This window comes from Onthophagus taurus, chromosome 7, assembly GCF_036711975.1.
Source record: "Onthophagus taurus isolate NC chromosome 7, IU_Otau_3.0, whole genome shotgun sequence".
Taxonomy (NCBI): Eukaryota; Metazoa; Arthropoda; class Insecta; order Coleoptera; family Scarabaeidae; genus Onthophagus; species Onthophagus taurus.
The window spans coordinates 9,505,602-9,524,291 of NC_091972.1; the positions used below are offsets into that span (position 1 = coordinate 9,505,602).

The following is an 18,690-nucleotide window of genomic DNA, read 5'->3' on the forward strand; positions in this document are numbered from 1 at the left end:
TAATAATATCTTCTGTTTTACACAGTCCAGCGAAACCCAAACATGAAAAATTGTTTGAAAATAAGCAACGAATTTATGTACAATTCTCAAAATCAAACTTAGAGACTGAAATAATAAATTTTGTTAAACAATTTATTATACCCAACATTCAGTATCATTTGTATTTTGACGACAAAGATTTGTACGAACCTTTTTGTGAAATCTTTAGACGAAATTTTAAATGGCCCTCCTTTAAATTTAAACGTTGTCTCCAAAAATTGATAGATGTTACCGACCGTAATGATATACGTGAATTAATTCAAAATTATCACGAAGGTAAATCCAATCATCGAGGAATCGATGAAACTGAACAGAGAATAAAATCAAAATATTATTGGCCAAATTTAAAAAATTCTATACAGACTTACATTAATGAATGTGAAATCTGTCAACAAGCCAAATATCAAAGGAACCCAATAAAAATGGAATTAAATATCACCCCTACTGCCATAAGACCTTTTGAAATCATACATATGGACACGTATACTTTAGAAAAATCTAAATTTCTAACGATTATCGATAGCTTTTCAAAATATGCTCAAGCATATCCTTTAAATTCTTTAGCTGCTATAGAAATCGTAGACAGATTATTAATTTACTTTTCACATCATGGCATACCCAACCAAATCATAGTTGATAATGGTACCGAATTTAAAAATAACCTTTTTACCGAACTTTTGGCACTTCATAAAATAAAACTACATTTTATCACACCTCATCATCCTCAATCTAATGGTGTTATAGAGAGACTTCATTCAACTCTTGCTGAACACATTCGTTTATTAAATTCTGAAGGTTTTGCAACCACAACTATACAATCCAGAATGATTTATGCAATACTAGCTTACAATCAATCATTACATTCTGCTACTAAATTTAAACCAGTAGATGTAATTAATGCCCATATAAATAACGGCGACCCTTTCGATATTAATGTAAATACCCATCTTTTGAATGATTATATGCATCAACATAAAGAAAAAGCAAAGTTAATGTACTCCAGAATTAATGAAAATTTGATCAATAAAAAACAAACAATTATTGACAACATTAATAAAAACCGTGACAAACCTACATTATTCAAGCCACAACAAAAAGTGTTTATTAAAAAGCATGAAAGGAAAAAATTAGCGAATAAATTTGAGAAAAGTACAAATATCTTAACATCTGATCTTAATAAAAAAGTAATCTCTACCAATACGCAAGGTAAAATACATATGGATAATCTTAAACGACCATTGAAAGAAACGTATGACTTTAGTACAAATATTTCTTAAAATTATAGGTTACCCCTCGTCCTCGGACTACCGGACAAAATCGTAATTCGAAATTTAGAAAAGAATTCCGGAATAATACCCCTTCACTTAGGAAATGCTAAAGTAGAAGAATTTTCTCACACGCTCATACATTACCAAGACTTGAATCCAATAATTATCGAAACGAATAAACTTTACCAAAAATCAAAAACAATTATCGGACTACTTCACAAAAATTATGAACATTCATTCGAAATGTCGAATTATTTGAAAGTGTTAAGATTAATCTGTATACGTACCGAAAACAAATTAAAGGAAATTATACCCCATCCACAACGTACAAGACGTGGATTGATCAATGGTCTAGGTTCAATATTTAAAGCTGTCTCAGGCAATTTGGATGCATCAGACGGAGAACGTTACGATAATTTAATTACTCAATTACAGAAAAATCAAGATAAATTAAGTACTAGTATTGTCACCCAAAATTCGATTTGTTTCGATATTATTAATAAATTCAATAAAACAATTATGGAAATTAATCATAACGAGAAAGTATTAGATTCAAAGATCGATCAACTTTCGTTAATAATTAATCATTCTGAATACGATCGAAACATTACGTTTATAAAAGATACTTTGATCCAAATGATAAATTTGTACGAAGTGATACAATCAGTTTTGCAGGATGTTGAAAATGCAATTACGTTTGCTAAATTAAAAGTGATGCACCCCAGCATAATCACAGTAATTGATTTATTTAGATCATTAAAGCAATTGACCAAACAAGTTAACGTTAATCAATTACCTATGGAGTTAACACTTGAAAACACTTTGTTTTTCGAAAAATTAATTGAAGTTGAATGTTACATTTCTAACAATAGAGTAACGTATTTAATACACATTCCTATAACCTATCCATACCAATTTGAATATTTTCACCTGTATTCCATCCCAATACTAAGTAAGAATCGTCTAAAGACAGTGATTTCAAAAGATAAATATTTGATAAAGAATGAAATGTATTTTGGATTTAAAAATCAACCATGTAAACGGATGTTTCCACAACTTTATATTTGTAAAAAATTAAATCTTGAACAATTCACTGAAGAAAGCCCTTGTGAACTACAACTATTAAATGGGAAACGTGCAAACAATTGCAAAGAGACAGAAATAAAAATTGCCGAATTAATTGTGAAGCAATTAGACAACACCAACCAATGGATTTGGGTAATTCCTATACCACAATTCCTAAAATTGGAGTGTAATTATCAAGATGAAACCATAAGAATGCACGGAACTTACCTGTCCGAAATACCTATGGGATGTAAGATTTCATTCAACAATAGAACCATAATAAATAACGTCCAAACAACTAATGAAACGAAATCAATATTATTTCCTGAATTAGAAGAAACACTAGATCCGACGTTACCATATCTTAACTTGACTCTACATATAAAAGATATTGGTTTAGATGAACTTCATGAATTGAAATCAAGGATCATCGCCAATAATCCATTGATAGAATATGGGATTACAAGATTACCAAACGCATGGACAATCATTATCTATGTAATCGTAATATTGTTCATTGTGTGTTTAATTTATAGAAAAATAAGAAAACATCAAAAATCGAAATCCCAGGTTATCGATTCCAATAATATTCAACTTCCGTCCCTCTGAGTTGAATCTAATGGGGGAGGAGTTATATCTACATGTTCCCGTGAGAACTTATAAAGAAGATACGCTGTTTCTGGAAAAGAGATGATAAGGACATTCCATCGTTCATTCCTGAAGCAGATGTTTTACTTAGAATTAAGTTTAATTTCTTTTAGTAAATTCTTTTCCATTGTTAGGAATTAGAATTAGTTTAACCTCCGACTTGTTAAGATCGTTATAATAAATAAAGTTAATTTTTAAAAAGAAACTCTTGCGGTGTTATTAGAAAACTAGATGGAAAACTTTTTATCTTAGGTATAAAAGAAATTGAGTAATCAGAAATTTCTCGGGAAAAATGATATTTAAAAATAACCTAAAAAATAAAAATGAATTATAAAAGTAATGAGTTAATTTCCGAGTTGAGAATCAAAAATATTGCAATAAAATCGATTTTTCCCGTTTCTAAGCATTAGGGGAAAACTCGTAACGATAAAGACGCGACAACGATCTTTAAAGGATGTTTGCTTGGGAATTTGTTACACCATCACAACAAGGACGCTTTAAAATTGATTATAAACTCTCCTGTAATAGGGAGAATTTGCGATTCACAACCACTCTTGGAGAATCGTAAAATTGTTTATTACGTTTATTTATTCTCCAGTACAAATTTAATTTAATGTGTATTTTAATGAAAACTGAATTAAAAAAGTATTGGTAAATTAAAATTGATACTTTAAAGTTTAATTAAAACCATCGATGAAAAACTGAAAGAAACTGAAAACTTGTAAACAATAAAAAAAATGTCATCTATGGATCTTTTATGGTATTGTCATCTAAAGATCGATAGTTCTTATTCCTAGTAAATATTAACAAATTGTTAATAACAAAATGTCCATTAAAACTTTAATTGAAATTTGGTATTGAATTTTACAGTTCCCTTTAACCCTTTGTGTCCCAAGAAGTCAAACATTTTGAAACTTTGTGACAGAATCAGACAGAATTAAAACGCTATCAAAATACACTCAGTAAAGGCCTTTGGAATAAAATTTTCAAAATATGCAATCCCCCTATTTTCGCATAGTCTAAGTGTCAAAAAAGATGCTAATTCAAAAATTCCTGGAAACCGTGTTTATTGAAATTAAGAAATAAAACTTATTTTAAATTGAAGCTTGAAGCTTTCTGTTTAAATCGATGGGTTGAATTAAAAAAATATTGAGAAAAAGAGTATTGAGTTAAAACTAACATTTTCGTATAACCTAAAAGTGTCAAAAAAGATGCTGATAATTTAAAAGATGATTTAAAAATTCCTGGAAGCCGTATTTATTGAAATTAAAGAATGAGACTTATTGTAAATTAAAGCTCAAAGCTTTCTTTTTAAAATGATGTATAATAATTGTTAGGTTTGATTGGAAAAATATTGACAAAAAACATGTTGAAACAAACCTTACATTTTGGTTGGCACCTAGAGTGCCAAAAAAGATGCTAATTTAAAAATTCCTGGAAGCCGTATTTACTGAAATTAAGGAATGAGACACATTCTATATTAAAGCTCAAAGCTTTCTCTTTAAAATGATGTATAATAATTGTTGGGTTGGATTGGAAAAATATAGAGAAAAAAAAATTTGAAACAAAACTTACATTTTCGAATAATCTAAAAATGTTAAAAAGATGCTAATTTAAAAATTCCTGTAAGCCGTATTTATTGAAATTAAGGAATGAAACTTATTTTAAATTAAAGCTCAAAGCTTTCTCTTTAAAATGATATATAGTAATTGTTGGGTTAGATTGGAAAAATGTAGAGAAAAAAAAAGTTGAAATAAAACTTACATTTTCGTATAACCTAAAAATGTTAAAAAGATGCTAATTTAAAAGTTCCTGTAAGCCGTATTTATTGAAATTAAGGAATGAAACTTATTTTAAATTAAAGCTCAAAGCTTTCTCTTTAAAATGATGTATAATAATTGTTGGGTTGGATTGGAAAAATATAGAGAAAAAAAAAAGTTGAAATAAAACTTTCATTTTCGTATAACCTAAGAGTGTCAAAAAAGATGCTAATTTAAAAATTCCTGGAAGCCGTATTTATTGAAATTAAGGAATGAAACTTACTTTAAATTAAAGCTCAAAGCTTTCTCTTGAAAATGATGTATAATAATTGTTGGGTTGGATTGGAAAAATATAGAGAAAAAAAATGTTGAAACAACACTTACATTTAAAAGAGTCAAAAAAGATGCTAATTTAAAAATTCTTAGAAACCATGTTTATTGAAATTAAGAAATGAGACTTATTTTAAATTTAAGCTCAATGTTTTCTTTTTATAATGATCTGTAATAATCACACCTAATAACCATTTATCAAAGAAATACAAGAAGGTATTTCAACAACAAAATTCAACAGCACCACTTTTCACTAAACTTTTAACCTCACATCTGGATGAATAAGTTTAAAGTGTACCTAAAAATCCTACAATGCGGATTGCGACGTTTTTTATACAGATTATTTCTTGTATACACTTGTATAGTAGAAAGTACAGACAGCTCTAAATGCACCGAATAGATAACTACAATTTAAAATGAGTGTTTAAAATTACCGGTACTTTAAAGTACCGTCGGGACATAAAGGGTTAAAAAAATTAAAAGATACTTTGTGCGATCTTTCCAAGGTCCTATAAATGAATTGATTTAGGTTGTGTACACATTAAACCATATTTTAGATTTAGACTAGACATTTTACTATGAATATAAAGTATTATGCATAAAAGTTGAAAAATTTGTCACTATCTTCCTGAATTCTTATGATCAACGCAATAATGTTCTACATGTTAAGTTTTAACTTCTTTGCTATCCTCTTTAGAAGAAGAAAAAGATTTAGTAAATCCTTAGTTCTATTGCGGTCCACAATCTCTGCTCACAATTAATTTTTTTCACATCAAAGAAAACATCCGATGGAATAGAAGTTGGTGAAGTAAATTCTTCTATTTTTTTCTTTTTACGTTTGAAATCTTGTTATCTAATAAAATTAATTATATAACTTTTGCAAAATTAAATACTCCATTAGTAATATTAAGGTTTCCAACCGAGTTGTAGGGCGGTTACTAAAGTTTGACCATCGAAGTTTCCGTCCATTCGCGGAGATCCCAACACCAATTAAATGGTCGATCGAAATTTCTCCCAAATGTTACACATAATCCTAAACTACAGTTTGCTTTAGCTAGTTTATAAAGTTTATTGAACATAAATAACTAATAAATCAATACTTGAATATAAATTTAAATATATTCATTCAAAATCGAATAATTAATTTTTAATCATAAACTTTGAATCGCAAATTATGTCCTGCTAATTTTCAATCTATCGCTATCTCTGTCTACTTCAAATACCCCTTTACGGTTACTTAATCTATCTAATTACGCGGTGTATGATTAGAACCTCGGTTCGGGTATGTCAACCGTCAAATTGTATTAACGTTTCCAACCAAATTCCCATACAGCAGCTGATCGTTATTGGAATTTTGCAATATTGCCCTTCGATTTTCAGATCGAAAAAGTTTTACGGTTAAAGATGGAGCATAAATTTTTTTACGGCTTCTTTTACGGTCAAAGAACGGAAATTGTTTTTTTTTTCTTTTTAACTCTTTTTCGTCGTTAATATTTTTATGTACTATTACAGCCGAAAAGGATTTTTCTTTTAATTTTTTTAACTTCAATACTATTTTTTTAAACGAATAAAACTTTACTAAATGGGAGTCGCGTGGAGTTTTCCCATATTTCATGATCTCGTAGACATCTAAAAGGGAAAAAGATAAATAGTTAAAGAACATTTAATTTATTTATTTTTGTAACTTCAAACGAAAGCGTTTAAATAAGAACAACTTTTTATTTACTTTCACTTAAAACTTGTTTCGCAAGAACATCAATATCAAAATATCAACACAGTAAAACCTCGATATAACGGATCTCGTTAGAACAGAATTCGGATATAACGAACAAAATATATTTAAGTCATACTATTAATATTATATATTTAACATATCTGTATATTTAAATATAAATGTTAGCGGTCATCCAACTCGGAGTATTCCCCGATGATGTACAAATCATCTTGTATATTTATGATATATATGTTAAATTGAAGCTTAACGATTCTAGTTTATGATGTGATATAAAAGTTATAAGATAATATTATTGAAATTCCCAGAAAAAAAATATTAAAGAACAGATTGTCAAATTTATAAACAAAAATAACGAAATTTTCAAATAATCATATCGCCTGTATATTTAAGAATTTTGATGTGATATGCATGTTAAATTGTAGCTTAATGATTCTAGTTTACGATATGATATAAAAATTATAAAATAATATTATTGAAATTCCCTGCAAAAAGTTATTAAAGAAGAAATTGTTAAATTTATAAATCAAAAATATTATGAAATTTTCAAGAAATCATATCCACCACATTTTTAAGAATAAAGATATGATATGTATGTTAAATTGAAGCTTAAAGATTCTAGTTTATGATATGATATAAAAATTATAAGATGATATTATTAAAATTCCAAGGAAAAAGTTATTAAAGAAGAAATTGTTATATTTATAAATCAAAAATAACGAAATTTTCAAAAAACCAAATCGTGTGTATTTTTAAGAATTTTGATATGATATGTACGTTAAATTGAAGCTTAATGATTCTAGTTTATGATATGATATAACAATAATAAGATAATATTATTGAAATTTCCAGACAAAAAATATTAAAGAAGTAATTGTCAAATTTATAAACAAAAATAACGAATTTTTCAAAAAATCATATCGTCTGTATTTTTAAGAATTTTGATATGATATGTATGTTAAATTGAAGCTTAAAGATTCTAGGTTATGATATGATATAAAAATTATAAGATGATATCATTGAAATTCCCGGGAAAAGTTATTAAAGAAGAAATTGTTAAATTTATAAATCAAAAATATTAGAAATTTTCAAGAAATCATATTCACCACATTTTTAAGAATAAAGATATGATATGTATGTTAAATTGAAGCTTAAAGATTCTAGTTTATGATATGATATAAAAATTATAAGATGATATTATTAAAATTCCAAGGAAAAAGTTATTAAAGAAGAAATTGTCATATTTATAAATCAAAAATAACGAAATTTTCAAAAAACCAAATCGTCTGTATTTTTAAGAATTTTGATATGATATGTATGTTAAATTGAAGCTTAAAGATTCTAGTTTATGATATGATATAACAATAATAAGATAATATTATTGAAACTTCTAGACAAAAAATATTAAAGAAGTAATTGTCAAATTTATAAACAAAAATAACGAAATTTTCAAATAATCATATCGTCTGTATATTTAAGAATTTTGATGTGATATGTATGTTAAATTGTAGCTTAATGATTCCAGTTTACGATATGATATAAAAATTATAAAATAATATCATTGAAATTCCCGGGAAAAGTTATTAAAGAAGAAATTGTTAAATTTATAAATCAAAAATATTATGCAATTTTCAAGAAATCATATCCACCACATTTTTAAGAACAAAGATATGATATGTATGTTAAATTGAAGCTTAAAGATTCTAGTTTATGATATGATATAAAAATTATAAGATGATATTATTAAAATTCCAAGGAAAAAGTTATTAAAGAAGAAATTGTTATATTTATAAATCAAAAATAACGAAATTTTCAAAAAACCAAATCGTCTGTATTTTTAAGAATTTTGATATGATATGTACGTTAAATTGAAGCTTAATGATTCTAGTTTATGATATGATATAACAATAATAAGATAATATTATTGAAATTTCCAGACAAAAAATATTAAAGAAGTAATTGTCAAATTTATAAACAAAAATAACGAATTTTTCAAAAAATCATATCGTCTGTATTTTTAAGAATTTTGATATGATATGTATGTTAAATTAAAGCTTAAAGATTCTAGGTTATGATATGATATAAAAATTATAAGATGATATCATTGAAATTTCCGGGAAAAGTTATTAAAGAAGAAATTGTTAAATTTATAAATCAAAAATATTATGAAATTTTCAAGAAATCATATCCACCACATTTTTAAGAATAAAGATACGATATGTATGTTAAATTGAAGCTTAAAGATTCTAGTTTATGATATGATATAAAAATTATAAGATGATATTATTAAAATTCCAAGGAAAAAGTTATTAAAGAAGAAGTTGTCATATTTATAAATCAAAAATAACGAAATTTTCAAAAAACCAAATCGTCTGTATTTTTAAGAATTTTGATATGATATGTATGTTAAATTGAAGCGTAATGATTCTAGTTTATGATATGATATAACAATAATAAGATAATATTATTGAAATTTCCAGACAAAAAATATTAAAGAAGTAATTGTCAAATTTATAAACAAAAATAACGAAATTTTCAAAAAATCATATCGTCTGTATATTTAAGAATTTTGATGTGATACGCATGTTAAATTGTAGCTTAATGATTCTAGTTTACGATATGATATAAAAATTATAAAATAATATTATTGAAATTCCCTGCAAAAAGTTATTAAAGAAGAAATTATTAAATTTATAAATCAAAAATATTATGAAATTTTCAAGAAATCATATCCACCACATTTTTAAGAATAAAGATATGATATGTATGTTAAATTGAAGCTTAAAGATTCTAGTTTATGATATGATATAAAAATTATAAGATGATATTATTAAAATTCCAAGGAAAAAGTTATTAAAGAAGAAATTGTTATATTTATAAATCAAAAATAACGAAATTTTCAAAAAACCAAATCGTCTGTATTTTTAAGAATTTTGATATGATATGTACGTTAAATTGAAGCTTAATGATTCTAGTTTATGATATGATATAACAATAATAAGATAATATTATTGAAATTTCCAGACAAAAAATATTAAAGAGGTAATTGTCAAATTTATAAACAAAAATAACGAATTTTTCAAAAAATCATATCGTCTGTATTTTTAAGAATTTTGATATGATATGTATGTTAAATTAAAGCTTAAAGATTCTAGGTTATGATATGATATAAAAATTATAAGATGATATCATTGAAATTCCTGGGAAAAGTTATTAAAGAAGAAATTGTTAAATTTATAAATCAAAAATATTATGAAATTTTCAAGAAATCATATCCACCACATTTTTAAGAATAAAGATATGATATGTATGTTAAATTGAAGCTTAAAGATTCTAGTTTATGATATGATATAAAAATTATAAGATGATATTATTAAAATTCCAAGGAAAAAGTTATTAAAGAAGAAACTGTTATATTTATAAATCAAAAATAACGAAATTTTCAAAAAACCAAATCGTCTGTATTTTTAAGAATTTTGATATGATATGTATGTTAAATTGAAGCTTAAAGATTCTAGTATATGATATGATATAACAATAATAAGATAATATTATTGAAATTTCCAGACAAAAAATATTAAAGAAGTAATTGTCAAATTTATAAACAAAAATAACGAAATTTTCAAAAAATCATATCGTCTGTATATTTAAGAATTTTGATGTGATACGCATGTTAAATTGTAGCTTAATGATTCTAGTTTACGATATGATATAAAAATTATAAAATAATATTATTGAAATTCCCTGCAAAAAGTTATTAAAGAAGAAATTGTTAAATTTATAAATCAAAAATATTATGAAATTTTCAAGAAATCATATCCACCACATTTTTAAGAATAAAGATATGATATGTATGTTAAATTGAAGCTTAAAGATTCTAGTTTATGATATGATATAAAAATTATAAGATGATATTATTAAAATTCCAAGGAAAAAGTTATTAAAGAAGAAATTGTTATATTTATAAATCAAAAATAACGAAATTTTCAAAAAACCAAATCGTGTGTATTTTTAAGAATTTTGATATGATATGTATGTTAAATTGAAGCTTAAAGATTCTAGTTTATGATATGATATAACAATAATAAGATAATGTTATTGAAATTTCCAGACAAAAAATATTAAAGAAGTAATTGTCAAATTTATAAACAAAAATAACGAAATTTTCAAAAAATCATATCGTCTGTATATTTAAGAATTTTGATGTGATATGCATGTTAAATTGTAGCTTAATGATTCTAGTTTACGATATGATATAAAAATTATAAAATAATATTATTGAAATTCCCTGCAAAAAGTTATTAAAGAAGAAATTGTTAAATTTATAAATCAAAAATATTATGAAATTTTCAAGAAATCATATCCACCACATTTTTAAGAATAAAGATATGATATGTATGTTAAATTGAAGCTTAAAGATTCTAGTTTATGATATGATATAAAAATTATAAGATGATATTATTAAAATTCCAAGGAAAAAGTTATTAAAGAAGAAATTGTCATATTTATAAATCAAAAATAACGAAATTTTCAAAAAACCATATCGTCTGTATTTTTAAGAATGTTGATATGATATGTATGTTAAATTGAAGCTTAAAGATTGTATTTTATGATATGATATAACAATAATAAGATAATATTATTGAAATTTCCAGACAAAAAATATTAAAGAAGTAATTGTCAAATTTATAAACAAAAATAACGAAATTTTCAAAAAATCATATCGTCTGTATTTTTAAGAATTTTGATATGATATGTATGTTAAATTGAAGCTTAAAGATTCTAGGTTATGATATGATATAAAAATTATAAGATGATATCATTGAAATTCCCAGGAAAAATTATTAAAGAAGAAATTGTCATATTTATAAATCAAAAATAACGAAATTTTCAAAAAACCAAATCGTCTCTATTTTTAAGAATTTGAATATGATATGTATGTTAAATTGTACTTTAAAGATTCTAGTTTATGATATGATATAGCAATAATAAGATAACATTATTGAAATTTCCAGACAAAAAATATTAAAGAAGTAATTGTCAAATTTATAAACAAAAATAACAAAATTTTCAAAAAATCATATCGTCTGTATTTTTAAGAACTTTGATATGATATGCATGTTAAATTGAAGCTTCAAGTTTCTAGTATATGATATGATATAAAAACTATAAGATAATATTATTGAAATTTCCAAGAAAAAAATCTTAAAGAAGAAATTGTCAAATTTATAAATGAAAAATAACAAAATTTTCAAAAAATCATATCGACTGCATTTTTAAGAATCAAAATATGATATGTATGTTAAATTGAAGCTTAAACATTCTAGTTTAAGATATGATATACAAATTATAAGATAATATCATTGCAATTCCTTGCAATAAATGGTTGAAGAAGAAATTATAAAACCTATAAATCACATTTTTTTATGGAATGATATGAAAACTATAAGATAATATTATTGAAAATTTGAAATATTTAACATCTAAAATAACGATTTTGTAGTCTACTTCCGGTGGATTTGAAGTAGTGACAATATTTTAGATCGAAAGAACATACTATATAAACAAAATTCTGATATTTTGTTAGCGTAGGTAAAATGAAACCAAAAAAAAGCAGGGTGTTGTTGAAAGAAGATTTTTCTAAGAAGTTTTATTTAACGATTTAAGGTTTCCCGTTTTCTTTAATACCCAGCGCGCGGCATTCACAATTAACGAACCTTATATAAAAAAAATGAAAATCCTTTAATAAGTACTTATTAAAGATCGCCTCCGGAGTCGGGATTGGAAAACGAGTTTTTTTCCTTCGTTTTCTCAATTTTCCAGCCGCCGTGAATTAAATTGGAACTTATGTTCCAGGAAGTCACTTTGTCGTCTTAAAAAATCGTTGATGAAAATTGGAAATATAAAAAAAAAAACACCATTTTCTTGTGGTTTCAATCTCAGATTATTAAATAATATTTTAAGTTTAATTTTTTTTTAAGGGCTAGTAATATATCCGGTGAAAGATCGCCTTTCGACGGCTCCTGTTGTGGTTCCGGTTATCACACCGTCGATTCCACTCCGTTGGGTTCACCGGAAGAAATCGAAGTACCAAAATATCGGGTGGTTATGCTTGGTGATTCCGGTGTTGGAAAAACTGCGTTAGTTTCGCAATTTATGACATCCGAATATATGAATACTTATGATGCAAGTTTGGGTAAGAAATGTAATTATTTTCAAATATTCTATTATCTTTTTTTTTATTGTTAAATGAATTCATATATCATACAAAACGTTTTCAAATATTTTATAATAAACCTGACGCTTTTTGGCATTTTTAAATCCAATTTAACATTTATATAGGAAAATTTGCAATGGAAATCACCTACAAACACATCGTGCATTACAATTTGACCTCAAATCCGAATGTTAATCCTGTCCTACACGTTAAATCATTAAACGATCAAGATTTTCGACGAATCGTAAAATATTAATCGGATTATGCAACACGATTTTAATAGGATTATTATTTTATTTAAAGTTTGAAATAAATATAAATCACAAAAATATTGATTTTGTGATGATTTGTTAAATTTTATTAATTTGAACAAATTGTTTTGGTTTTCACAAAACAATAGTCACATCCTGTTTTTAAGAATACTTTTGTCTAGAAAAAAAGTACACTTTGCAGAAATATAATATTATTAGTTCTTATCCTACATCCAATTAACAGTATTAAAGCTGCTAAAGGACTGGTGAATGGATGTGGGCGGCCATGAAACCCGAACATTACATATTTGAAACCACCACAGTTGTTTGATTATCTCGTGTATCCTTTTGGGTGATTTTGGGGTCTATATGGTTGCTGCGAGAATAAGTACAAAGGACTTTGAGTATCCATCTACTTTTGGGTTATTTCCTCATAAATTTGTTAAATTCATATCATTCTAGTAGTTCAAGTAGACTTTCATTATACTTTTCATTATATTTAACTTTCATTATATAACATTTGAATGTTATTCTCATCGAAATCTCTTTTTTTTATTTAATTCTTCTATGAAATTATTTTGATTTTAGCTAAAATTTGTTTCAGATGATGAATTTGGTGAAAGAACAGTTTCTGTATTGCTCGATGGTGAAGAATCAGAAATGATATTCATCGATCATCCATCAACAGAAATGTCTGTAAGCACTGTTTTGTTTAACTTTATTTTTTTCATTTAATATAAAAGTGAAAGAATCTTTCTCCTGGGAATTGCTGTGGGCTTTATTTCGCCGAGTGACTCCCCAGCACATCAAATCGGAACGAGGAGGACTTGTTGTTTGAGTTGTTTTCGTGGCATCCAACATTTTGTGACATGCGATTTATTATCGGGAAAGTGCAGAAACTCCAACACGGATATACTTTATCCTCCCCGCGTCGACTAAAAACCATTTAATCAATCGACTGTGTATACAACAAAAAATAATCATACTATTTTTTTATTTTTAGTAAAAAAAATAGATTTCAAACCCACTTTATCACTTTGTATTTGAATAAAAACGTTTTGGTTTATGACATAAACTACTTCGTCAGTTTAAGTAATGATATTGAAAAAGAATAACAATATCAACATGCTTGAGAATTGGTTGCTAATATTTTACACTCGGTGTGGAACGAAAAGAAAAGTAAAAACCCTTTTACGGCGTGAACTAAATTGAATACACGGGAAGGCGGATGTAAGAAAAATAACTCGCCGGGGAAATTCGTCTTCAAAGTCCCTCTTTTTCATTTTCTCTTGATCTACAGAAAGTAGAAATATTACATCCAGTTATCGTTTTACCCACTACAAATGTTTCAAATTCCAATTGATTTCAAATTTATTATTTTATTCTTCAACAAACTATTCCAAGAAAATAACACACCAGTATATGCTTTGAACATGCTGTATCTGAATGATAGTCTTGTTGTTGTGAAATAGATTTGAACCCAACAAAACACCGACACCTTTTGGTGTGATTTCTGCCGTTATAGAAGTATTTCATAAGATCCTTATTAGTTAGAGGCAAGTTATCGTGATATTTATACCAAAAAGGCTTGGGGGAACGAATATTTGGAAGAAATTTGTGCAGGCGGAATATAATGTTTGATGGATTGGTGTGATAATGTATGAAGCAGATATATGAAGGTGGAAGAAACACAGGTTGGTGGAGAGATTTTGGACTCCGGGATATATAGTGAGAGAGGAGTTGAAGCTGGATGATCCGGGGTGGAAGTAAGCAGAAGGTCAAAAAAGTACAAGGATGGGCTGGAGCAGAGGAGGGATGATTCAACATTATGAAAGGAGTTACAGGGTAGAGATAAAGATGTTGAAAAATAAAAACGACATGCTCAGGTGAAAAAGGGAACATACAATAATGATAAAGATATTACCTATAATCACCAAAGAGCTTCATTCAGACATAAAGGCCCTTTTAACACTATAAATTATGTATGCAATCGCTGCATTAAAGATTTGAGCATAGACTTAGTTCGCTTCCTCTTCTTACAAACTTCACAGAAAATTTGTGATGCAGCCATAAACAGGGTAATAAGACACGTTGGGCAGGCTTTCAACTCTACAAAATTGGTTAAGATACAACTTAAGAAATCCACTGTAACTTTTATCAAGAAAAAAAGCAGTATTTTTCAATTATATTAGCAATTAAATAACGATTTTTAAAAAAGCAATCATAAAATTAATACAAAAAACATGAAATAACTAATAATGTTATTTGAACTTTTCCAAAAGTAAAGTTGATAAATCCAATATCCATGGAAATATTTTACGGTACGCGAGGTTATCTCATCACCGCAATGTAGTAACAAGTTTTAATTAAAACAGTACTCTCAGATAATCCTGGTTAAATATCAACGACGACGACAACAGCAACGGCAAATTTGTAATTACATAACCGTTTTAGTAACATTTTATAATAAACGTCGTCTGGCTTTAGAATATAAGCACAGGTAAGATCGAAATAAACGCGCAGAACAAAGAAAACGGAATGAAACGAAACGGAAACGCCAAGGTATGTTGAAAAACGCGAAACAATGCGGAAACGGCAACACAACAACGTTATGAAGAATGTCGAATTCATAAATTTCGTGTTTAAATAAACAGTGACGACGCGGCAGCGGTAACGAGTTGACTCCGTGTATAGGGGGAAATTTCATTTTTAGCACGATTCGTATAACCACAATAATAGGATTTTGTTTTCCTACATTTTTATTTCTCCCTGTTATTGTGAAATCTAATTGATTCAGCCGAAAATATACGTACAATCAGTTTTATTGACATGAAAAGCGTTTGATGTTTATCTCTTCTTTTAGGTTGAAAATTCGTTAAGTACATACGAACCGCATGCTTGCGTCGTAATTTATTCGATAGTTACCAAGTCAAGTTTTCAACACGCCGAAGAAACACTTAATTATTTGTGGCGCGAGGGTTATACTCAGGAAAAAAGCGTGATCGTGGTTGGGAATAAATCTGATTTAGCCAGAGCCCGGGTTATTTCAGCGGACGGTGAGTTATAAACGTTTAACTAAATTAATTTTGAATAAGTTAGTTTATTAGAGTGTGAATGTCGGAGTTTACTCAGAATTAATACGTAAGAGGACGAATACATACGAGAATTAATTTCAGTAAATTACATCTAAAATTACTTAAAATTAATTTCAAAGGGCAATAATTATCTTTAGAATTAATTGCAACTATATATATAATATAAAGTAAAACCTCACGTAAAGCTTAACGTAAAGAATGATTCTAGTTCTAAGTCTTGTGTTAGTTTTAGTGATAGTGCAAAACTAGAACTAACACTAGACCTAGAACTAGAAATATTCGGGTTTAGCCGCACGTCTCTCAAGACGGCTAAATCCGAATGATTCTAGTTCTAGGTCTTGTGTTAGTTCTAGTTTTGCACCAGGTCTAGTTCTAGGTTCTAGTGATAGTGCTAGTGCAATACTAAAACTAACACTAGACCGAGAACTAGAAACATTCGGATTTAGCCGCACGTCTCTCAAGAATGATTCTAGTTTTAGGTCTTGTGTTAGTTCTAGTGATAGTGCTAGTGCAAAACTAGAACTAACACTAGACCTAGAACTAGAAACATTCGGATTTAGCCGCACGTCTCTCAAGACGGCTAAACCCGAATGATTCTAGTTCTAGGTCTTGTGTTAGTTCTAGTGATACAGCTAGTATAAACCTACAACTACCTCTAGACCTAGAACTAGAAACATTTGGATTTAGCCGCACGTCTCTCAAGACGGCTAAACCCGAATGATTCTAGTTCTAGGTCTTGTGTTAGTTCTAGTACTAGTGCCAGTGCAATACTAGAACTAACACTACACCGAGAACTAGAAACATTCGGGTTTAGCCACACGTCTCTCAAGACGGCTAAACCTGAATCATTCTAGTTCTAGGTCTTGTGTTAGTTCTAGTGATAGTGCTAGTGTAAAGCTAGAACAAACACTAGGTCTAGTGTTTTAATTGTTATTCAGCGTTAAATTGTTGTATATTTTGATTGTACTAATACTAAAACTAACACTAGACCTAGAACTAGAAGAATTTGGGTTTAGCCATCTTAAGAAACGTACTGCTAATCCCAAATGTTTCTAGTTCTAAGTCTAAACATAAAGTGTTTGACAAGCAAAAATCTTTTTAAAATACAAAAAAAAAACTAAAAATCACTAAATTTAAAATATAACATCAAACAAAATTTTGTTTACTATATACGAGTACGTTAAATTGATTTATCTCCACAATTCCAGGCCGTTTAGTTTTAATTTATGCTATAAATCAATTTCACTGTCAGCCTCAAATTTATTAAACTCATCAACCTTTTGATTTTATAAAATAAATATTAAAGTATCGATTAAACACATAAACAGCCTTTGTTGAATGGAAATTTTGTGTGGTATGATTGAAAGCGTAAAAGAAAAACTGATAACATAGAGGTTGTCCAACGCGGATGATAAATGGGGATCTTTTTTGTTCTCTTTTATTTTAGATGGAAAAGCGTTGGCAATTTCAAGAGATTGCAAGTTTATTGAAACATCGAGCGGAATACAACATAATGTGGACGAGCTTTTGGTTGGGATTTTAAAACAGATACGATTACGCGAAAATCGCGATAAGAAAAAGGCGAAAAAGGATACGCAAAAATTGCACGGTTCGAAAACTAGCCTTAGTTTAAATATTGCTAGGGAGATTTTGCAAAAAATTTGTATGAATGCCGATATTAGTAAGTCGAAATCTTGCGAAAACTTACACGTTTTGTAAAATTACTTATCGAGTATTTCTAAGACTGGTTTAAATTGTTTCACTAATTATTTAACTTGTGATATTTTTTATATAAAGAATGTACTGTTTTATGAATATCGCTATTTTCTAATCGTTTATTTTGGATCTCTCTTTAAAATATAGACTGAAAAACATTAAAAAAACTCAAGCTGTGTAGTAGGAAAATTTAAAAACATTTCTAATTCCTTCTTTATAATCTGTAAATAGAAGTTAATAAAAATAAATCTGTTTATTTAAAAAAAAAATTATAAAGTGTTGATAAAAAAATTTGTAGTTGAGGCCTAATAATGTAATTAGTTAACTGTTGCTGTTAAAATAATAAATGTAACAGTAGACTTTAGCCAGTTTTTTGATGTGATTTAGAATATTATCAAGTTTAATGAATTAAATACTCATCTTGTAAAAAATAAGGCGTCAAAGTTACGGAAATATAAAGAATTTAAAAGGTTTTGCGAAAACCAAATATAATTTATTAATTAAATCTCAAGGTTTATTGAAAATTATTTCTTCGTTATATCTAATTCGACTTAATTAACTTACGGAGA

General features: G+C 27.2%; 1 protein-coding gene across 2 annotated transcripts in view; it reads left to right on the plus strand.

The window, feature by feature from the left end:
• LOC111424575 (uncharacterized) overlaps positions 1 to 18,485 on the plus strand; it is a 39,029-nt gene extending 20,544 nt beyond the window's left edge. Inside the window, exons 4-7 of one of the 2 annotated variants that reach the window (XM_023058165.2) lie at positions 12,824 to 13,047; positions 13,915 to 14,006; positions 16,174 to 16,366; positions 17,853 to 18,485. In XM_023058165.2, the coding sequence (XP_022913933.2) occupies positions 12,824 to 13,047; positions 13,915 to 14,006; positions 16,174 to 16,366; positions 17,853 to 18,124 (781 nt within the window). In that variant the 3' untranslated portion in view covers positions 18,125 to 18,485. The remainder of the gene's footprint in view (positions 1 to 12,823; positions 13,048 to 13,914; positions 14,007 to 16,173; positions 16,367 to 17,852) is intronic. The other variant, XM_023058166.2, reaches the window with a different exon arrangement.
• The last annotated feature ends 205 nt before the right edge of the window (positions 18,486 to 18,690 follow it).